At 39.2% G+C, this 23,359-nt stretch overlaps 3 protein-coding genes across 3 annotated transcripts; all 3 read left to right on the top strand.

Moving 5' to 3' along the window:
- Positions 1-2,820: 2,820 nt before the first annotated feature.
- Positions 2,821-4,504, top strand: LOC105060506 (UDP-glycosyltransferase 73E1). Its single transcript, XM_010944242.4, has one exon. It carries the CDS (start codon positions 2,918-2,920, stop codon positions 4,385-4,387), a length of 1,470 nt encoding a protein of 489 aa, XP_010942544.1. The 5' UTR covers positions 2,821-2,917; the 3' UTR covers positions 4,388-4,504.
- A 4,247-nt stretch (positions 4,505-8,751) lies between these two features.
- On the top strand, positions 8,752-10,641 carry LOC105060607 (UDP-glycosyltransferase 73E1-like). Its single transcript, XM_010944395.4, has one exon. It carries the CDS (start codon positions 9,016-9,018, stop codon positions 10,483-10,485), a length of 1,470 nt encoding a protein of 489 aa, XP_010942697.1. The 5' UTR covers positions 8,752-9,015; the 3' UTR covers positions 10,486-10,641.
- Positions 10,642-13,042: 2,401 nt separating this feature from the next.
- Positions 13,043-16,141, top strand: LOC105060505 (fructose-bisphosphate aldolase 5, cytosolic). The gene is made up of 3 exons (XM_010944241.3): positions 13,043-13,194; positions 14,213-14,895; positions 15,575-16,141. Exons 1-3 carry the CDS (start codon positions 13,167-13,169, stop codon positions 15,935-15,937), a joined length of 1,074 nt encoding a protein of 357 aa, XP_010942543.1. The 5' UTR covers positions 13,043-13,166; the 3' UTR covers positions 15,938-16,141.
- The last annotated feature ends 7,218 nt before the right edge of the window (positions 16,142-23,359 follow it).

The raw sequence follows: 23,359 nt of genomic DNA, 5'->3' as shown, positions 1-23,359 counted from the left end.
ACATTCTTTCCACTCCATTAAAGCATCGTTTATCTCTAAGCAACTAGATCCTCTCTGTGACCATATCCAACTTTGGATCCTATTGCAGTCAAAAGCTCATAGCTTAATATATGAGGTATTGTCCGCTATGGCTCATAGACCTCATGATTTTATCTTTAAAAGGCATCTTACATAGAAAGAATGGTCTCTTTCTATATAAGTTAAAGTCCTTCTTAACTCATAATCAATATGAAATTAATGATGCTCTGTTTTCTACACCATAACAAATCTAATTTACAAATAAGCTCTCTTGATTTTTACTATATGAGATCAAGAAATGCCATCCAATGGCAAGAATGGCATATTAGCTGAACCCTTGATCCTCTTATTGGACGATGCTTGATGCTTTACTGATTTTAGTAATAATCTCTCGGTACCTCTCACTAATGTCTTCCTTGCTTGATTGCCCTTAGCTATATATCGACTTGTCCCTTGGTCCAAAGCTTTTTCACTGAGAGGATGTCAAAATGGATTCATTAGTCTTCTTCTTTAAGCCCTCTTTTTCTCTTACCATAGGCATTTGCCATGATCTTCAATAAACTTTAGCTGCAGTTTGGATTGGCTTATATTTGAGATTTCATTGAGCCTACCAAGAATATTTATAAGGACTTGTTTGGTTCATAGGAAGTAAAGAGGAGTCTCTTTATTTAGTTTTTTAAGAGGAGAAAGAATAGAAAAAGTTCTTCTCATAGAAAGACACTAATGTTTCATTAAAATAAAAATCAATGAGAAAGATATATAGGTTTTGGAACTTCCCATGTAATAAAAATTGATGGTCTTTTTTTTTTCAAAAATATTTTTTTTAAGTTTCACAACCAAAATACTATAAAATATTGTATTAATATTATCTTAATATTTTATTGATATAATAAATTTAAATATCAATATAAATATAATATTATTATTCATATAAGGTTTGGAGTAAAAAAATTTGGTCTTATATCTATTAAGGATATAATAAATATTTTATGTAGTTTTTTTCATTTAAGATATATTTTTTTGTAGGTAAATATCATGAAAAAATTGATCAACCTTTTTATTGATCAACTTACTCATGTTCTCATATTTTTCAAGATGGATAATAAAAAAAATATATAAAATTATAGTGTGAATATATAATATATATTTTTGATGGTCATTTCGAGGGACATAGCTGACAGGCTTCTATAATGTGTGAATGGTCTGTATGTCATCTACTCTAGGCTTCGGTTGGCTAAATATGAATATTTAGATCTTTGGATGTTTGGGGCTTCTCAGTTTGGGCTCTCACTTATGCTTTACTCTAACATTTTTTTTTGTTATACTCTCTTAGCATGAGTCCCCTCATCTCTTTTCTTTTTTTATAAATTTTTTTTTTGTTGAATGCAATATTAGATTTTAATTAGCACTTTCTAAAATTTTTATTTTTCTTTTTACCCCAAAAAGGAGATGAGGAAAGATTTCCTTATGCAGAAATTAAAATTTTATTTTAGTTTCAATATTATTTAGTTTACTTCTTTGTTTTGATTTTTTTATAGGAGATTTTTTTAATGTTTAATAGAAAAAATTTGGTTGACAAATATCTATCCCCCCACATACAATAGTAATCTAAGATAAGGTCGGCAAAATATGATCCGACCTACCAATCTGATTTGTATACGATCTGTCGTAAAGAGGTTTGGGTTTAGGCCAGACAGATTCGAGTCATTAAATAGATCAATCCATTTAATCCATTTAATATTTGAATCGAATTTAGATTTCAGATAGCTAATCTATGTAATCTATTTAAAATTTGTTTAACTTGTTTAAGACCTACTTAATTTGTTTTTGATCTATTTAATTCAATTTATTTAATCTATTTAATTTATTAAAAATTTATTTAATCTGTTGAATATATTTAATCTAATTTAATCTATTTAATAAATAAGTTAAATAGATCGAGTTGAATTATCTATTTAATAAATAGATCTGATTCAAATCTAAATTTTTGATTTATTTAATAAATAGATTGGATTCAAATTGATAATTTTTTTATTTAACGATTCGATGCGATCCAGTTGCCACCCCTGATTGTACCTTTAATCTGGGATAAGGAAAGGGATGAGCGGAGAATAGAGAGTAGCAGCATGCACTTTATACCAGAAAATGCCACAAAATTATATTGAGTGGCAGTCAATTAGGACAGTTTTTGCAATTTTGAAGAAATTTCACTCACTTATCCCTGCAACTTAAAATAAAAAAAGAATTAATTGTATGACAATAAAATATTGTAATTCCTTAGCTAGCGACCCTCCATTTTTCAAACCCTTAACCTTCTTGTTCCTCTATTTTACCAAACAGCCACAGCGTGTGTACCACTTGTCCACAGTCCTACCACACATTTCGCTGGAATCAAATGATCCACACGATAATGGCTTGGTCCGGAGGTAAGGGATTCCCATGGCTCTTTTCAACTTTGACCGAACTCTTTCGTTAAAAAATAAAAGAAAAAGTCTTCTACCGGACTTTCCTCGTATAATGTCACAAGATTCTATCTGCGGTTCCCTTTGAGGAATGGGCGGCTTCTCCAATCCATACTCTTTCCTTCGTGACCAAGGAAACATTAAAAACTCGGCACACATATTGTATGTGCCGTGGCACATAAATATATGGGAAATAAGAATTTATTCAATTCACTGCTCATGGTGTAGTTATCAAGGGAAACTTCACTTCCAACGGTTTTTAGCAATTTGGTCAATCACGACTGCGTTCCAGACGACCAGCCCTCGGGATTTCTTAGGTCAAATTTTCTGAAAGAGCCATCTTCACTCTATAAATTCACTTAAAAGGGTGTTGTTTTTGTCAGCACGAAATCAGTAAGTACCCTTCTCTGAACTCCCAAACAACAAAATAAGCAAACATGGAGAATCTCCATGATCCAAGACCTCACTTCGTTCTGGTCCCTCTGGTGGCCCAAGGCCACATGATCCCCCTGCTTGACCTGGCCCGTCTCCTGGCCGAGCGCGGCGCTCGTGTCAGCTTCATCACCACTCCCGTCAACGCCGATCGAATCAGGAACATCATCGACCGCGTGATGGAGGAATCCCGCCTTCCAATCCAATTCGTCGAGCTTCCCATTCCATCCGCAGAAGCTGGCCTGCCCGATGGGTGCGAGAATTTCGACCTTCTCCCTTCCGAAGACTACGTCGCCGCCATGTTTGCAGCCCCTAAGCTGCTCCGAGGCCCCCTCGAGCTCTACCTCCAAGCCCAAAAGCCTGGCCCAACCTGCATGATCGCCGACTTCTGCAACCCATGGACCATGGAGGTCGCCAGCAAGCTGGGGATACCGCGAGTCATCTTCCATGGGCCCTCTTGCTTCTACCTTCTATCCGCATATAACATTGCTCTGCACAAAATCTACGAGCACATCACCGATGAGTTCGAGCCCTTCCTGGTCCCCGATTTGCCTCACCAGGTTGAGATAAACCTGGCACAGGCTTTTGGATGGGCCCTCAGGCCCGAGTCGCAGAAATTTAACAACGAAATGTTAGAGGCGGCGTCAACAGCGGATGGCATTGTGATAAATAGTTTCGATGATTTGGAGCCTTGGTTTATTGAGAGCTATAAGAAGGCCAAGGGGAAGAACGTTTGGACGATTGGTCCGCTGTGTCTCTACAACAAGGATTTTGGCAACAAGGCCATGAGAGGGAACAAAGCATCCATCGATGAGGATGTTGTGATGAAATGGCTCGACTCCATGGAGCCAGGGTCTGTTATCTATGTTGGTTTCGGAAGCTTAGCACGCGCGCGGCCTCTACAACTTATCGAGATAGGGTGCGGTTTGGAGGCGTCAAACCGGCCATTCGTCTGGGTGATCAAGGAGGTGGAGATGAGCCCCGAGGTAGAGAAATGGATGTCGGAGGGATTCGAGGAGAGGACAAGCTCGCGAGGGCTTATAATTAGGGGGTGGGCGCCGCAGATGGTGATATTATCTCACTCCGCGATCGGAGGATTCTTGACGCATTGCGGGTGGAATTCGGCACTGGAGGCGATTGCAGCAGGAGTGCCGTTGATAACGTGGCCTCAATTTGCCGATCAATTCTTGAACGAGAAGTTACTCGTGGATGTTCTGGGAATCGGCGTGCCGGTTGGAGTGAAGGTGCCGGTCACTCATTTAAGTGAGGATAGTGATCCAGTGATGGTGAGGAGGGATGACATAGTGAATGCAGTGTCGAGATTGATGGATGGAGAGGAAGGGGAGCAGAGAAAAATGAAGGTCATGGAGCTGCAACAGAAAGCTGCAAAGGCAATGGAGGAAGGTGGATCAACCTACGAGAACATGGCAAACTTGATCCGGTACTGCCGGGAGCATGGAAGCAAGGGAATATAGATTGGTTTTGTTTCATGTATGCAAATTTTGAGTAATGCCTCGTTTGGAATAGCTTAGACGTACCCCGCATGTACTTGTCTGTCGTGTGTTTGAAAGAATTTTATTTGAAATTATCCAGCTATGGTTGTGGCTTTAATAAGTACAAAATAGTCATTAAAAGTTTTGTAATTCAGCTGTCCTTTAACTTTTTTTCCTTTTTCCTGGGAAAGACGCATGACTGTGATAACTCGTTGAAAAGCTAATTTCGGCGATCAAAAATTTGCAAGGGTTCTCTTGGTCATCTCAATTTCAGATCTTAATTTATCTTGGCCGATAAAATTGATGGCAAAAACTTTTGGAGAGGATCAAGATATCCCAGGATCCCTGAATGATGTGAATTGACTCAAGATTATTCTACTTCCCCAACCCAGGGTGCCAAAAAGAAGAATTGGAGATGCATGTCCTTTTTTTTTTTTTTTGGCAAAGAGAAGATGCATGTCTTTGATGACTTGTTAAAAACCTAACTTTGAATCTGGGCAAGGTTCAAAAGCCTAAAATCTATAGAACCACAAATACAAATACTATTAATAGGAAAATCTTAACTTTGATACCATATAGAATGGTAAATATCAAAATCTTTACTCTCATATTATATAGAACTACAAATACATTGGCTATATCAATCTCAAGATCTTAGTTGATACCATGGTATCGTATAGAACATTATAAAAGGCACCTCATGAAAGAATCTCCATATACACATATAATCTTTTGTCTCTTTATTTTACCGCACAATAAAGGAGATATCATTGGTCCTTTTGAATAGACATCATAAGGATAGGAATTTAACGCCTTCATGAGCTTAGAAAACAAAATCCACTAAAAACATAAACTCTTAATTAAATAGAATAACATTAGGAATAAAGTCTTATTTCAAATAATATCAATATAAAAATTAGAGTCCTAGTTGGATATACAATGATTCTCCACAACATCTTGGCAATTTCAATTTCAGTTCTCAATTTATAGAATTGAAGAAAGTTCTAGAGAAAATCAAGATATCTGAAGATCTCGGCTAACATAGATCATATTATAATTGAATGATGAAAATCCGAATATCCGATCAAGATTAACGTTTTCTGCTTTCTTCTAATACAGGCTCAGACTAGGATGTAATTTAACCCAAGTTGAACTTGAACAAATTGACAAATGGCCAATAGCATGTCCCCTGCTGTCTCTTTTTCATCAACACATAAACGGAGCCCAACTAGTTTTTAATCCGAAAATCTTAATTAGCCCAAGAGATTAGGACCTATATTCAGATGATGATGTTTACCATGACATGCGATAGCGTATCTCGGAGTGACACCTCTTTGATGGCATCCCAACAAAACCAGTACGTGGCGCCGGAGTTCTAGTCCTAAATCCAACTCCCATCGCCAACATTTTGAAGGAAAGATGGAGGTCAAAGGCCACCATACTTCACTAAATTGAGGAAGAAAGAATTACAGAAGGGAAGAGAATAGGTTACAGAGATGATTAAAGAGGAGTTACATTTCAAACCAAAACAGTGGTGGCTGTTTTATCAGCCTCTTTACAGTCAAAAAAAAAAAAAAAAACATTTCAAACCAAAACAATTTAAGAAAGACTGGCTATATTTAAGAGGGAAAATAGCCTAGAATAGAAGCATAAAAAAATCAAAATGAGCAGTAAGGAGCTTAATCATCAGCTATAACCTGAAGTTGACAATTTTTCAACTTTGCAACAAGGAAGTAGTAGACGAAGAGTTCTTCATCAGAGACCAGTCATAGAAAAGCTTGGTGGTTTTCTTCATCATAAATAGCCAACAGAGGAGTTTTTGTGAAGAAAAATGTAAATATTTCTCACAACTACAGAAAAGGACTAACAGCAACGGTTGACAACTACTGTCGTAATCAAAAGAACTGCTGTCATAGTCTACGGCAGCAGTTCCACAATCACTGCTACTGTCGCTATCGCCGTAGGTTTATGACAATGATTGTTACAATGGTTTATATAACCGTTGCCATATACCGAGTATCGCAGTGGTTGCTTAATCGCTGCTATATCTAAAATATAGCAGCGATTTATAAACCGCTGCTATAGATTTATAGCAGCGGTTAGATAACCGCTGCTGTATCTAAAGTAGCGGTTATCTACCTGCTGCTATAGCTTATATGGCAGCGGTTATTCAACGCTGCTAATAACCGCTACTATAGAAGCTATAGCAGCGGTAGAGCAATCGCTGTTTTAAACTCTATTACAGTGGTTAAGAAATCGCTGCTATAGACTATAGCAATGGTTGTGCAACTGCTGTCATAGTTCTATGACAGTGGTTGGCACGTACTCACGACAGCGGATGGAATAGATACAGCAGTGGTGGTGCAATTGCTGCCGTAGGCTATGGCGGCAGTTTTTTAACTACGGTAGCAGTTGTGAACCTCTGTCGTAGCCTTTTTCTTTAGTAGTAATTTTGAATTGCTTAAAGTTGTCATTTTTTATCTAATAGACATAGTTCAATACATAATTGCTCAAACTAAAATTTATGAAAACTAAAAATTTCATATAAAATTCAGTAATAATATAGAAATATATCTCAAATGCTCAAATTATGTTACCGATCAAATTATATTACAATATTTTTTAAATAAAAATAAAATATATCAAAAATCTTCTAAATCAAAGTCTTCCTCTCCAAGCATCTCATCATCACCGAAAGGGGTTGGAGCAGGAGCTGGAGGGGCTAGAGTAAGAGCTGGAGCTAAAATGCTAGTCAATATATCCTGAATGCTCGAAAAATCAGCTCCAAGATTAGTGGAGAGCTGACTCACCATAGCAGACACGATGCTCTATAGCTGAGATGCGCGCTCCTCAGCCCGAGATGCGTGCTCCTGAGCCTGAGTTGCCTGTGCCAAGGCCTCGTTAAGTTGCTGCAGATTGACGACCCTGAAAGCGTGTGAGGAGATGCTCAAAGCAGATCAGTAGCTCGTCGGTATATATTCGGGTCTGCAATGAATCCTCCCAGAGTGCTCTGGTCTCAAGATCTAAGACAGATGGTTATGGAGGCCCGTGGTATCCGGACCCTCGCTCTCAAGCACATCTAACTACTCTTGTAATTACAAATTCAAATAAAATATCATAAGAAATACTATAATACTAATCATACTAATTATACTCCAGTTATATATTACTTACAAAAATCCTTCCGATTGCGGCATTCATTGGCCTATCCTTCTTGTCCATACGACTCGATTGGAAGATAGCGCTACAGATAGACATTCATCACTTTCTTTCTCGTCAGCTATAACAATCAATCAGCTTGTTAGAAACACGCAAAAAAACAACTCCTCAATAACTTGTAAATTAAAGGGCCAGAATTCATTACTTCTCTATGCACACGACTAGCCATAGACTCACAACCGAGAGTGTATACTCCTGAGCAGTCTAGTTCTCCTGATTCTGATGAGATGCAGCCTAAAAAGTATTTAAATCACATAAGTTAAAATTAAATACAATTGTCCGTATAATGAAAAATTCACAAGTTACAAAGTAAACCTAAAAGTTCTGGCTTCTCTAATGCCTGTCATATCTTAAACCTATAGTAGTGATTATTCATAACCATTGCTACAGGTCTAACCTATGATCACAATTGATTAACCACTGCTATATATTAGATGTATGGCAGCGGTTATGTGTAATCGTTGCTATAGGTTAGAGTTATGGCAGCGGTTTCTCAATAATAGTTGCTATATGTGTCCTATGACGGCGGTTATAGATAACCATTGGTATAGGTCAAAATTATGGCCGTGGTTATAAATAATCGCTGCCGTAGATTCTATGATAGTGATTTTCGAATTGCTGTCGTAGTAAATGCTACTATAAGCCCTTTATGTAGTAATGCCTCTCGATGCAATAGCTCTAACTAAAAACCACAAACAACATCGAAATAGTTGATTGCAGGAAAGAAGGTAAGAACTTCCTCAGCCAAGATGAGTACAGATGCAACAAGCTATCAACCGGTGAAGGAGTACCTATTACATCACAAAGGAGTAGCCAAAACCCAAATCCCATCTCAACCCAAGGAAGTCATAGGTGCCATAGATGACCTCTCCCGGTACAATTATACTATGTTAGCACAAAAAATTAATAGCATGTGAAAAAGGCTAACCAAGAAACAAACAGCGCATGCTGCAACTAGATTCGTCGAAGATGACGACACATAATTTTATTAAAAAAAAAAATCACAACCCATTACTTTATCACAAAAAAGATCACAACCCCTAAGCAGTGCGTTGAAGGAATATATAAAATCTTGTAATCCATCAAAATTAGCCGTAGGTATCCTGCCCATGGTATAGGCATCAATATCATTAGTTAAGCCCCAGCAATGTATCCCCATCGGGGTTGGTCAATAACCACTCGCAGCCCCCAGCATTTCTTGCGCCAGATCTCATCCTTCTGCGCTATAAACTCACCTACATAGATTTTGCGCCCTTCTTAGGACGAGAACTCATAAGCACTGACGAAGAATTCTGAGTCGAGTCCCTCCCTCTTTGCCATCTTCTCAGAATTACCGTGCTTCATTCCAAATTTCACTCGACCACCCTCTTTGAACAATTAAATTGGCAACCATGAGCGGTCTCCATGATCCAAAAGCACACTTCATTTTGGTCCCTCTAGTAGCGGCTCAAGGCCACACGATCCCCATGCTCGACATGGCCCGTCTCCTCGCCGAGCGTGGAGCTCGTGTCAGCTTCATCACCACTCCCGTCAACGCCGCCCGAATCAAGCCCATCATCGACCGGGTGAAGGATTCGCACCTACCAATCCAATTCGTCACCCTTCCCTTTGCTTGCGCAAAAGCCGGCTTGCCCGATGGATGCGAGAACTTCGACCTCCTCCCTTCCACCGAATACGTGAAGGCCATGTTCGAAGGCACAAGCGTCCTTCAAGAACCCCTGGAGCTCTTCCTCCGAGAGCTACGTCCCAAGCCCAACTGCATGATCGCCGACATGTGCAATCCGTGGACCATGGAGGTGGCTCGCAAGCTCCGAATACCGAGGATCATCTTCCATGGGCCCTCCTGCTTCTACCTTCTGTGCCAACACAACATCGCCCTGCACAGCGTCTACGAGCGCGTCGCCGATGACTTCGAGCCCTTCCTCGTGCCAGACTTGCCTCGCCAGGTCCAGGTGAACAAAGCCCAGGCGCTGGCGTTCGCCACCGGGCCTGAGTGGGCCAACTTTATGCATCAGTTGGCGATGGCGGAGTCAACGGCTGATGGCATTGTGATCAATAGTTATGATGATTTGGAGCCTTGGTACATCGAGAACTATCAGAAGGCCAAGGGGAAGAAGATTTGGACCATCGGACCGCTGTGTCTCTGCAACAAGGATGTGACAAGTAAAGCGACAAGGGGGAACAAGGCGTCCATGGACGAGCATGCTATTATAAAATGGCTCGACACCATGGAACCAAGTTCTGTTATCTATGCTAATTTTGGCAGTGCCGCGCGCGCGCCCCCTTCACAGCTTATCGAGATCGGATGCGGTCTTCAGGCGTCGAACCAGCCATTCATCTGGGTGGTCAAGGAGGCCGAATTAACCCCCGAGATAGAGAATTGGCTGTCCGTGGAATTGGAGGAGAGCACAAGCTCGAGGGGTCTTGTAATTAGAGGGTGGGCTCCGCAGATGGTGATCCTGTCGCACCCGGCGGTCGGAGGATTTTTGACACATTGTGGGTGGAATTCAATATCGGAGTCGATCTCAGCGGGCGTGCTGATGATAACATGGCCTCAGTTTTCTGATCAATTCTTAAATGAGAAATTAATTGTGGATGAATTGGAAATTGGAGTCGCTGTCGGAGTGAAGGTGCCTACCAGCCATGTAAGTGAGGATGGTCCTGTGGTGGTAGGGAGAGATGATGTACAGAAGGCGGTATCGAGGTTGATTGATGACGGGGAGTGTGGCAAAGAGAGAAGAATGAGGGTCAAGGAGCTGCAGGAGAAAGCTACGAAGGCAATGGAAGAAGGAGGGTCATCCTATGTGAACATGACACGCTTGATCCAATATATCATTGAGAATACAAATGAGGAGCTCTAGATTGATTTGATTTTGTGAGAGTTTTACTATTTCAAGATGCAAGCTTGTTTGTTATATATGTGTATGTTAGAGCTTTTATTTTGTTCGCATCATTTACCTATATATATGGTTGTCCACCAGTAAGTGCAACATTAATCAAAGCTTTTTTTACCCAAATCTGTTGAAGAATATATGTGGAGATGCATTTCTTCGTGATCTCTGATACCCTTTTTTTTGCTACCAAAGTGCATTGAGATCTGTGTGGTGGGTGATCCAACGGTAGCTTGTGTGAAAGAAGGTGAATCCTCCTTTCACGCGGAAGATACAATCTATTCCTCTGTGGCAATCTGTCCAACGGTTTCCAAGCCAGACCTAGCTAGTTACACCAGATCTCCAAAACAAGGCTGTGTCAATGGGCTGGCCAAAGGTCATCATTTTCTATCATTTCGAGCCATGGATGGTATCGGATAAGGTCTATCAAAAATTTTGCGCATGCTGTATCATGAGTAAAAAGGCGTCACCGTGCCGCTTGGCAACTTGCCTTTGTTATGAGTACCTCGCTCAAGAGGCTCTAATGTTACTCAGCCCATTCTGCATCACAATATTGGCCGCAGCTACATGGCAGATACGCATAGGCATGCATATCAGGCTAGGGCAGAGATGATCTTAGACAGCCCAGAATCAATGTTCGCACAAAATGTAGACCTTTTTTCCCTTACTTTTACTGTTCATGGTAGAGGGAGTTATATGGTGAAATTTCGTACATAGAAATTACAAACCTTCAAAGTGGTGGCTCTAAATGATGGTTCGAGTTTAGGCACGGAAAATATCAAATTTTAAATACACTCGGCCCGGAGTCTGATCATTTTCACGTCCAAGGCCTGCCCAATCATCAGCTCACCCCGATATAGTCTCAGTTGCTATGAATCTTCGAATGAGTTCAACTTGAGGGCGATGGGTGCGTTCCCACCCAGGATACACAAGAATACTCCTGCTATAGTTGGCAAAGGGAAGAGCTTACCAAGGTGGCGAGACGCTTTTGTCCTGATGAGGGAACTTTCCAGGTCCAAAGTTCCTAAATACATCTCAAATGGAATTTGTTATCTTGAGAATTCATGGATCGCGAGTTCCCAGCAGCCTCCTAAAACTAGTGGAACTGCCTTTTTCTCTTATCTTCTTGAGACCAAGGCAACCACCAATCGTAAAATATCAAGAATGAGAGAATCCATATATGTCCTGGAATTTAAATCCTAGAGTATGAAAAAAATCAATGTCGAAATCCAACTCTTGTAACCATCGAAATAAAAACAATAATTCATAAAATTGTCTGCAACAGATTAACCGTGTATTGAATTGCGACAACTGTAGCTGCACTAGCTTTCTTTAATAGAGAAGCTGTTTAACAAAATCTCTGTCACTATAATGCTTAAGGTAAATAATCATCATGATGGCATGCCAACAAAGGGTAAACTAAAGAGACACTAATGACAAGTCAAAAGAGAGTCCACGAGGAAAATCAAATGATTATTGACTCCTACTATACCAACTGAGAATGTGACTTGATCAGGTAGAAAAGAGAAATTTCTTTGATTTGCTTAACTCAAATCTCTCATAAAATCAAAGAAAACAATAAATTAGAAAGAAGTTAGATGAAAAGAATGATAAAATTGCTTTTACTTTCTTTTAATCAATGTATACAATATTGTGGTTCAAGGCCTCTAGAACTTGACACCTATAATAATTTAGTTACTTTGGAGTGCTTGGAGGCACAAAAGAATACTGCGAGGTCTGAAAATAGGATGGAACCAATTATTGATGGCCATATGTTCTCCAATATGGTATTAGAAAAAAAAAATCCAGAATTTTTCCAACGAGAAAAGGCTCTATCGCTCCAGTTCTATAAAAGGCTATTCACACCTTCAAGTTGTGGAGGAACTTGTGTTCGTGCAAAATTTTGGACAGCCACAAAGTCATTCCAATAATTTGTCCTCACCACTCTTGTAATATTCCCCTTCCTCCCTCCCCACTCTTGTAATTCCAACTTCTACATGCCTTTTTGTATCTTGAATCCTAATAAATTTTGAGGAAAGTTTATCACTTATTACTTCAAAAAAGGAAAAAAAAAATTGGGGTTGGACTACTCAGATATCTTTGATGTTCCAAGTCTCGGTCCAGCTTCATCATCTTGGCATGAGACCTCTTGTTCTGGACTAGCATGACCAATAAGTTATGAAATTGGTTGGGCTCGATTTCACGTCATAAGGACCACAAGCTACAAGCGGAGTTGATTTGGAGCTAGAGATGCCCCCATTGCCCTGTTCTGGCCGACTTCCATCCCAATTCAAACCAGCATCAAAACCATCCATGGTATGGAGGACTTGCACATGGAATTAGAGTAGAAGCAGCACCTCCCAAGTTATCATTGACACTCATTCCCCCAAGATCCTCCGAAGGGATAATTCCACGTCAACTCCACGTGGCACATAGTAATACCGACCATTCCCCAGCCTAGGACGATAACCCACACCGGGTTCCAATGTGGACACGTGTCCGTAGCCCGCGAAGCATCCGTTGGGTATATCCCTTGTTGGGGGCTCATTAAAAGCCACCATTCTAAGAGGCTTTGTCTTGCGCTTTGGCGTGGACGCTATCTTCTCCACGTTATCCATTCCCCATTATTCTCGTAGTTTCAATACTAAACCATGTCTGCCTTTGTAGGAAAATACGCTGGTAAGATTACTCCCGTCACTTCTTTCTCTTTCATGTTTAGAGTGGTGGACTTTGCTTCTAAATGGATGTTAGAGTTAGCATGAAAACTCCTTCAGGTGTTTCTTTTCTGGGTTTTGTACGTCAACCAATAAGGTATACCTTTCATAATCCAACTGTGAATATGAATGGAAGAATACTGGCATGCTATATAAGTGTTTACTTAAATGGAAAGTTTGAATTATATAAAGAGAAATTCATTTTTTTTTTTTTTAACATGGTTCCTAGGAAATTTAATCTAGTAATATAAATTATTATTTTTATTTTTACTATTTCATGCAGCAAAATTCACCATTAAGTTGATATGAGAATGCGAATTCAGATGCTGTACACCACTTTCAGATGTCGACTAAGATTAAATAAACTCAATATATCGTTTACATATCACATTGATGACATTGAGTCATCAAGATGCCTGGATAATGATTTAACAGCATATATTTTACAATCCTCTATCATGAAATACTCTAATATAAACCTCATCCGTATTAGGAATGAATGGCCGTGTTCTTGGGTTTATGGAAATAATTTTTGTGGTTGAATGGAGATTATCCATATGCATTAATTTTTTCCCTGAAGTTGTGTGGTCGAAAAATTATCTGTAATTTCATGATATGCTACCATTGTGTAACAACCACATCATTTTTGTGAAAGATAAATAAATATACTAATTATGATAAGACATAGTACCTACCAACTTAGCCCATTTGCACTCTTCCCAACAGATCGTTGGCAATTAGACCACCAAAATATTTTCTCAGTGGAACACAAAATTCTTAATCTCGGTCATAAAAGCCAATACCCAGATCCGTCGACTTGACCACCAACAGCCATTGGCTTGGGCAACTTATGTGCTGTCCTAAGAACACCAGTTGACACCCAAAACAAAGAGCCATGAAATATTACGGCGAGAACTTAACCCACGCAATATAATTACACGAATTATGCATTGAGATTATCTTTTTATTTGTCCATGATCTAGATGAACTTATCAAGACAGCCAAGTACATAGCCACTCCTGGCAAGGGCATTCTGGCCGCCGATGAGAGCACCGGCACCATCGGCAAGCGCCTCGCGAGCATCAACGTCGAGAACATCGAGTCCAACCGCCAAGCCCTCCGCGAGCTCCTCTTCACGGTTCCAAACGCCCTCTCCTACCTCTCCGGCGTCATCTTCTTCGAAGAAACACTCTACCAGAAGACGTCCGATGGCAAGCCCTTCGTCCACGTCCTTCTCGAGAACTCGGTCATCCCCGGCATCAAGGTGGACAAGGGCACCGTGGACATCGCCGGCACCAACTCAGAGACCACCACCCAAGGATTTGACTCCCTTGGGGCCCGCTGCCAGCAATACTACAAGGCCGGAGCTCGCTTTGCCAAATGGAGGGCCGTCCTGAAGATTGGGCCCACGGAGCCATCGGAGCTGGCCATCCAGCAGAATGCTCAGGGGCTGGCACGGTATGCCATCATATGCCAGGAGAACGGGCTCGTGCCGATCGTCGAGCCGGAGGTCCTCACCGACGGCAACCATGACATCAAGAAGTGTGCGGCGGTGACGGAGAAGGTGCTCGCCGCCGTCTACAAGGCACTGAATGATCACCATGTGCTACTTGAGGGTACCCTTCTGAAGCCCAACATGGTGACGCCTGGCTCGGACAGCCCAAAGGTAACATATGTGCATGCCTTCAAGTCCAAACTATTGCTACCCAAGAGACTCTCATGAGGCCATGGTCAGGTGTCTCACTTTTTCGAGGGTCATTTCACGGAGGACGTACGGGAAGATCATAGAACAAATAGATAATATAGTACCTTCAATTTTGACACATATAACTTCTGTTTCATAGCTAATTCCAGCACTTACAACTGATCACGATGCTCGATCTGATTAATGAGGACTTGGATTTATGAACTGATTCTGTGGAACTAGTGTAGGTTTGAAGAGAGTACTATTTCGGTCTCACATGTGTGCCCACACAAGCATCGGCAATCCATGGGGATGTTGTGTCTTTCGATATTTTTTTCATGACTTTGGATTGCATCTTACACAAATCTCAAAGTACTCCAACACCTTCCTCCATCCACCTGCATGGATCTCGAAGTGGCTGTGCGCTCTATCCCATGGTTCTTCCGTGTGAAAGATACAACCTGAACCCCCACTCCGTGCATGCATCTAGATGCATGATGTGGAATGGGTTCTGACTTAAAACCATCAGATTGTCTAGAAGAATGACAAACTTACATGACATGACAACATTATATTTGTCTATCAAATTAAATGTGGAGCTTCTGCGTTGTCCAAGAAAACGATAGTTTCTTTAATTGAACTGAACATTTGGGATCTTCAGGTGAGTCCTGAAGTGATAGCCGAGTACACGGTTGCAGCACTCCGGCACACCGTTCCTCCGGCCGTTCCCGGGATCGTGTTCCTATCTGGTGGGCAGAGTGAGGAAGAGGCTACACTGAACCTTAATGCCATGAACAAGCTGGACGTGCTGAAGCCATGGACTCTATCCTTCTCATTTGGACGGGCCCTCCAGCAGAGCACAATCAAGAAGTGGGCTGGCAAGAAGGAGAACGTCGCAGCGGCCCAGAAGGCATTCCTGGTAAGGTGCAGGGCCAATTCGGAGGCTACGCTTGGGAAGTACACTGGTGGAAGTGCTGACGCAGCGGCTTCAGAGAGCTTGTATGTCAAGGGATACAGATACTAGCTAGTGTGGCTTCCATATGTGCTTGCATCGTTTGGATGTCTCTAATTCTCCTCCTTAATTAACCATATTGCTACATGTTTGGAGCGGTTCATGTGTATTTCGAACTGTTCATAGATGTAACTTTTGCTCTCTGGTCTTTTCACTTGGCTATCGGATTGTTTGTTTATTAATTTAAGATCATTTCTTGCTTTTGGTTTAGCCTAATCAACACCAATCCTATTTCATCTTTAAATTGGTTTGTCAATTAATATTGTGATCTTGAATAACATTTTTTTTTCTTAATATTCGATTTCTTTAGTTGCTTTTCTTTCTAAGTGAGAAAGTTCCCTTTACGCGCTAGAGTTGTTTGATTGATGAATTATTCGAGTGATATGTGATCAAAAATTGGTGGAATTAGGATTACGTATGAATAATTTTCTACATATATAATTGGTGAAAGGTAACTTAGCATCTTTTATTTGTCATAACCACCATTGATATTCCTTGAGTTCATTAACTTATGATACAGAGACTACGTGCTAGAATTTTGAGATAGAACCAGCATCATATATCCAGCTAGGCCTTTTCCTTTCCCCTTGGGTACAAAAAGAAGAGTATTCTTCAACTTGCTTTTTTAGACTTGCATGCATGTGAATGTCTAATTTTTTTTCTTAAAGAAAAAAAAAAAGAAAACAGGGTTACAAGAATCACCTGCACTATCTCCCCAATACTAGATACAGTGAGAACTACGTAGTAAAAAAAAAATAAATGAACGGTGGACCCATACAACTAATTAAATGGGAAAAACCTGCATGGGATGTGCTCCACAAAATATTGTTGTGCCATGTTTTCCTGATATGTCACCTAATATATTTATACTTTATTCAAAGCTCAAAACAAGCTTCATGTGGGTTTTTATGAATAAGATGATTAGATTTTGGTTTAGCTAATCTAATTGCACTTGAGTTCACCTGCATCTTGGTTCCACTAAATTTCCAAACAAGAGATTTTTTAAAGACATAAGATTATTTTGCCTCAATCGCTATTTAGTTTGTTGATACAGGCTGAATTTGTACACCTGATAGAATGCAGGATATTGAGTAATTTGCAAAAGTGGATAATATTTTAGTCATTAAAATAATATTTTTTGCTGAGTGTGTGTGTATATATATATATATCTATTTCTTTATCCGCACACATGTGAGAGAGAGAGAGAGAGAGGATACATTTCTAAGTTATTTTTTTGTTTTTATTTTGAATAATTTTTTGGTATTTTATTATAATGTCATTTTTCAACTTTCTTTTGGGTGCTGGAAGGACCGTCCTTGTATGTAAATAATTAATCTAAATCCATCCAAAACTCAGCCTATTCACAAGCTTGCATGCACCACCCACATCATTCAGCTCATGATTTGCGTAGATACACACAAACATTAAAAAAAAAAAAAGGGGAAAAAGAAAACCATGCCTCCTATGTTAAATATGAAATATTGGGTGATATAGTTCATTAATCACTAATGGTTTTAATGCGTGCTGTTTATAATGAGAATGCCAAATATTGGGTGATTTAGTTTATTAATCACCAATTGTTTGTACGATAATCCCGCTCAAAAAGTTACTGGATGTGCCATATAATGGAACAAAAGAACAACGCTATGTGAGGTGGGATTTTTGGATTTGGTTTAGTTATTAGCTAACGTAAGCCCCGCCAAACAAAGATTATGTATTAATACCCAAAAAAATTAAATTGTACGTGAATCCAACACTCTTTCTTCCCTTCCATTTTTTAATTTTTTATGTATGCAAGCGTACCTGCATGTTTAATCTTAAAAGCAAAATAAAAAATAAAATCAAACTCATGTAGGCATGATTTTAAATTCTAGCACTGTATAAAAGGGGCTTAATATTTGAATTTTTAAATTTTCATGATATGATTTCTTTTTTAGGATTTATTTGGTTGGAGTACATATATTATTTGATTGGTGAAAAAATTACTTCAAAAAATGGCATTGAAAAAGATTATCATATTTGGTTGGAGATAAATCTATACAGAAATATGATAAAATTTACAAATATATCCTCCAATACAAAATAAATTTTTAATATTAGGATAATATTATCATCTTCAATTAATTTTTATCAAATAACTATAATCACATAATATTTTACATAATATTATCTCTCTTTTTTTTTTGCAAAACTCTTTATTGAATAAATTTGGAAAGGTATTAGCATAAATTCAATGATTACGAATTTTACTATGGTGCTCCTTTATAATATTTTATCATAAAAGATATTTCAGATATTTTATCTTTTTTCTCCTTCCACTTTTCATCGTCCCACCCTTATGCCGCACCCCCGACCCCCCTCCGACGGTCTTCCCCCCGACACTCGTGCCACCTCTCTGGTGGTCTTCCCTTTCTTCATCGGTGCTTGTGCCATCCTCCTTGTCGGTCTTCCCACCCCACCCCTCCTGTGCTCATGTCGTCCTCTCTCCCACCCCTCTCGTGCTCATGCCGCACCCCACCCCACCCCCTCCCCCTCGGTGCTTGTGCCACACCCCCCTCCCACCAATCTTCCCTCCTCTCTTCGAGTGCTCGTGCCACCCTCCCAGCCAGTCTTCCATCCTCTCTCCCCCTCGTGCTCGTCCCCGTCCCACTCCCCACCCCCCCCCGTGCCCCCACCCTCCCGTCTTCTCTACTGTAGTGCACCCCCATCTCCTTTCGTCTTCTCCGTCGTAGCATTCCCCTCTTCCTCCTGCAACCCCCCAACTCTTTTTTCTTCTTCACTATGACCCCCTCTCTTCTTTCTTCCTCTCCACCACCCACCCGTGGGTCCTTTGCATGCCGGTACTCCCCCGCCTGCGTGGCTCCGCCACAGCGCCCTCCTCCCTCACCCATGATGCCCTTGCCACCCCCCAATAGGTTCTCCACCTATCGGTGCTCCACTCTCCTCCCCTTCTCTAGGGTTGTTCATTCGGTTTTAACAGATCCAATTCGATCCGAACTGACCTGATCCGAAAACTAAATAATAGAAAAATGAAAATCGATTCGAATAAGAGAGGAATCGAATCGAGAATTTTAGTTCGATTCAATTGGGTTATTCGATTTTTTTTGTATTTTTTTTTCAATTATCTATTTTTGATACAATATATTCAAATAATTATTGTGAATTCATTGTTAGTTTGTTACATAATATTTAATTAAATTTAGGATCTGTTGAATTTGTTGATCAGTAATTTTTTACATTAAAAATCAATAATTGATAAGTAATGATACATTGATAATTGATAAATGATAAATCGATAATAAATAAAATGTAATATATCAAAAACTATATCATCTATAATACAAACAAGCAATCAAGCATCACAGTAAATTATAATAATAGATCAAATCTAAATATCCAATCATCCATCCATGTAACCAACAAATTCTTAACATAATAAACAATATAAATTTAAATTATAACTTCGATTTTCGATTTAATTTTTAATTTTTTTTGTTTTAACCAAACCGAATCAAAAATCAAAATTTTTGAAAATAAAAATCGAAAATCAAACCGAATTATATTCGGCTCGATTTTGGTTTGATTTTTTTGTTCAGTTCAGATCGATTTTCGATCTGAAACTGAATTATGAACAGCCCTACCCTTCCCCCCTCCCCTGATAGCTTGCGAGTTCTCTATGCCACCACCACTCCTCCACCCCCACCCCCCTCTCCTCCCACACCTCTTTCGCATTCGGTGGCACTCGCAACTTCTTGCGCCACCACCCCTTCTTGCCCATGGCTTCTCCACGCCATCCCTTCCAGCTCTTCCTCTACCTTCGATGGTGCAGGCATTTAAAAATATATATATAAAATAATTTTAGTCTTTGAAATATTTACTATACCAGTCATGCACATGCACTTTTCATCCAATTGAAATTTGAATGATCCATATTTAATACGACGATCATAAATATATAAAAAATAAAAAGACTAAAATATCTTTTGAAGCATTCTAGCAAAATCTATCTATTACATTGAGGATATTTTTGTCAAATATGGATTATTGTCACTCAAAAAATTATTAAATATCAATCTCTCGTGATATTTATTTTATATTTTTTCTTAGAAAAATAAATATGAGATACACCAATTTTTTTATCATCTCTCTTCTATTTTTCATATCAAATATGATAATCTGATATATTTTTTTTTTTTTCATGCTAGATGACCTTCAATCAAATGGATCTTTGAGTTTTATATGAATTCCATGAAGAAAATATTCTAATTACACTCTAATCTAAGTAAAAGTCTTTCACAACGTGACCCTCTTGAGTTGGACATATTTCATATAGAATCTAAACTGGTCGTGATTTGTCTGTCATGGCAAAATTTAAATTATATATATATATATATATATATATATATATATATATATAAACGGAGGCTTCTCAATAGAGACGCCTCCGTTTGACACTTGGATTTTTAGAAAAAAAGAGGAGGAGCCACGTGGATGCATCTATGTTGAGAAAACACCATCGACTCAGCTTCCCTGTTCGGCTTCGTTCGTTTCACGCCTCCACCCGATTGAGACACGGGAGCAACGGTCGCAGAAGCAGGGGTCGAGGACGGAGCCAGAGCGGTCGACGGGGGGTGGTCGGGCTTGACGACCATGTCGCGAGTGGGGGGAAGGAAGAAGGCGAGAGGGGTGCGAGGGTAGGGTTCGAGGAGCCAAATCATGGCGGGGATGTTGTAGATGGCGCCCTGGTAAACGATGGGATGGTGCCGTCGGCCTGGAGGAGGTTCACGGTGCGGTCGTCGTTGTGGGTGAAGGCGGAGGTTTTGGGGTGGAGGGAGGGGACCGACTCGGCCAGTGCCACCAGGTGCTGCCGGATCAGCCACTTCACGTCCTCCACGTACGGCGCCACCAGCCTGCGCTGGGAGAGGGCGGTGCTGAAGAACTGCTGGGCGTACTAGATGCCCGACAGCCGGGACCGACGGCGGCGGGGGGCATGTATAGACGACGGTGTGGGCGAAAAAGTTATGCAATTTTTTCCTCTATATATATAGAGGGAGAGAAAAACAGGGGAACATAGAAAAAATCAACGAAAACAAAGGAAGCCTTTGGTTTTTTTTCCTGCTTCTTTTTCGTTCCATTTCATTATTTTTTTTTTCAGAGTTTCCGTGATCTCCCATTGACAGAAACTACAATCGGCGAAATAGAAAAAGATCAGCTCCATAAAAAAAGCGAAGATTGAAAGATGAAGAAAAGAGGGTAGTTGGATCATTGGTTACCAGGGATTTGAGGGAGCGGAGTTCCACCTGGGTGAACTGGCTCTGGAGCCACGGATCGGAGAGCAAAACTCCCACAAAACCCGCCATTTCTTAGCTTCTTCGGCTGTTGGCTTTGGGGAATTTCTTTTGCTTCTATTTTGTTGGACTTGGGACCTTGCGTTGGTGGATGCGGTCCTTCTCCTCCTTTCTTGATCTCTTGAGCCTTCGATGGAACAACGTAGAGAGAAAAGGGGAGATGAAAAAGAGAGTAAAGAGAAGAGCACCGTCGAAAGCAGCACCAGATGCGTAGGGGGCTAGGCTCCGTTAGAATTTAAAATTAAAGCCATTGTCATTAAAGCTGTAATCCATGATTACTCCGTTGAGAGGGTTATTTGAAAGGTTTGCGTTGTATCTTGATTTATCCTGCTAGAAGGCCAAATGAGTACTGATTTTGGTAACGATCAATGGCCTGGACTTTGGAGTGCAAAAGGTATTGTTGCCAAATATGCTGATGTGGATAATGAATTTGGGTTGGGGATGGGTATCATACTGATGGCAATTGCATGTCCCCTGTGTTTCTAAGTACTTTTCCATAGGTCACAAGATCATTACATGTTTTTTAGAGATTGGAGGTACACTTTGCTATACAAAACCGACAAAAAGTAGAGCTGGCACGCATTTGTGGGGATTGGTATGGTCAGGTTTGTTGGCAAAGATACTCAATATGAGCAGCATCAGGAGTAAGAATCTTTAAAATCTTGCTTAATTAATTTCAAGTGACCAATTTTATCATTTGTAAAACTAGGCGTACCAGAAAAAAATTAAGATTTTGGTGCAACATATAGTCAAAAAATAGAAAAAAATCTATGGAAAAAGTTTAATTATTGGATTTGCAATAATGATTTTTTCTAGTCAAAAGTATTATATTTTGAATTTTACTAGATTTTATGTCTATACTTTTATTGTCGTATCTACTCGTAAATGGGACTTAAGAGCCTTAGTTTTTTTTTGAAGTATTTTTTAAAAAATAAAAATTAAATTATATCTATTTGCTTCAAAAAAAAATTTAAAAGCAAGAATAGATAGATGTGAATTTGAATGAATCCAACACAAATCAGTTGAGTTCAAATATTTCTTTAATTTTCTAACAATAATATATAAAAATTTTAAAAAAAGTTTAAATTAAAAATAATCTATGTTGTCTAAAAAAAATGAAGGTTTGAAAAACAAACAAGATCGGAGAATCCCAAATTTAAAAAAAAATATTATTTATAAAAGATAGAATTTAAAAAAATAGGATATGGTGTCATAATGAGTGCTGAAAATGTTCAACTATTGAAAGATTATAGATTATTATAATATTTAATATGGTATTTAAGAAAAAAAATATAAATTAAATTTAGAAAGATAAATTTAATCGTAACTTATGCTTTGTTATAAAAAAAATTTTTTAGAGAGGATCCTCAATTATCAAAATTTTTTATTTTGGACCATGGGATAATATATTCACTTGATGAAATATGATATTGCTTTATGTGGAGGTTGCAAGTCTCTCAAACTTTTTCGAGCCCTCACAGATGTCGATCTACTTCCCGCTCTTATAGCTGCCATCTTCCACCATCTCCTTACTCTCCATCATTACCAGCATCAGGAATCTTGCTCTAAGCTCTCTCAAGTCGAATCTTCATAAGATAAATAAAATTAAATATTATTTTAAAAAATTATATTTCATGTATTGCATGTCTACAATTCTCTCATAACCTATTTGAAGATTTACAAGTGAAGCAAGGCAAATCCCAAAGTACATGCTCGATGGATAGTACATATGTTTTGGATATGATTTTTAAAAAATAATATTTAATTTTATTTATTTATTTTATTATATATATTTTATTATTTTAAAAAAATAATTATATATCGTGCATCGTAAGGGTCCTAAGCTAGTATGTGTGTGTATATATATATATATATATAATATTATATTAAACATATAATATAAATGCCGACTCTAAGATAAACCAGAAATATATATATATATATTAAACATATAATATAAATGCCGAATCTAGAATAAACCATAAAGATTCAATAGTTTGATGGTCAGGATCTTCTCATCCACGTATCCGAACGTCAAAGGATAAAAATGAGAAGCGGAACAAAGGAGAGGCCAAGAGCAACACGC

The sequence above is a fragment of the Elaeis guineensis genome, chromosome 1 (genome assembly GCF_000442705.2).
Source record: "Elaeis guineensis isolate ETL-2024a chromosome 1, EG11, whole genome shotgun sequence".
In the NCBI taxonomy this organism is placed as follows: Eukaryota; Viridiplantae; Streptophyta; class Magnoliopsida; order Arecales; family Arecaceae; genus Elaeis; species Elaeis guineensis.
This window is presented reverse-complemented; position numbering and strand designations above follow the sequence as displayed.

What these genes read in the sequence shown, in the direction of transcription:
- LOC105060506 (XM_010944242.4), top strand. Translation starts at nt 2,918, where the DNA reads ATGGAGAATCTCCATGATCCAAGACCTCACTTCGTTCTGGTCCCTCTG.
- LOC105060607 (XM_010944395.4), top strand. Translation starts at nt 9,016, where the DNA reads ATGAGCGGTCTCCATGATCCAAAAGCACACTTCATTTTGGTCCCTCTA.
- LOC105060505 (XM_010944241.3), top strand. Translation starts at nt 13,167, where the DNA reads ATGTCTGCCTTTGTAGGAAAATACGCTG. An exon ending in CTTTGTAGGAAAATACGCTG is followed by an intron (nt 13,195 to 14,212) that starts GTAAGATTACTC and finishes TCCATGATCTAG; the next exon opens with ATGAACTTATCAAGACAGCC. An exon ending in CTGGCTCGGACAGCCCAAAG is followed by an intron (nt 14,896 to 15,574) that starts GTAACATATGTG and finishes TGGGATCTTCAG; the next exon opens with GTGAGTCCTGAAGTGATAGC.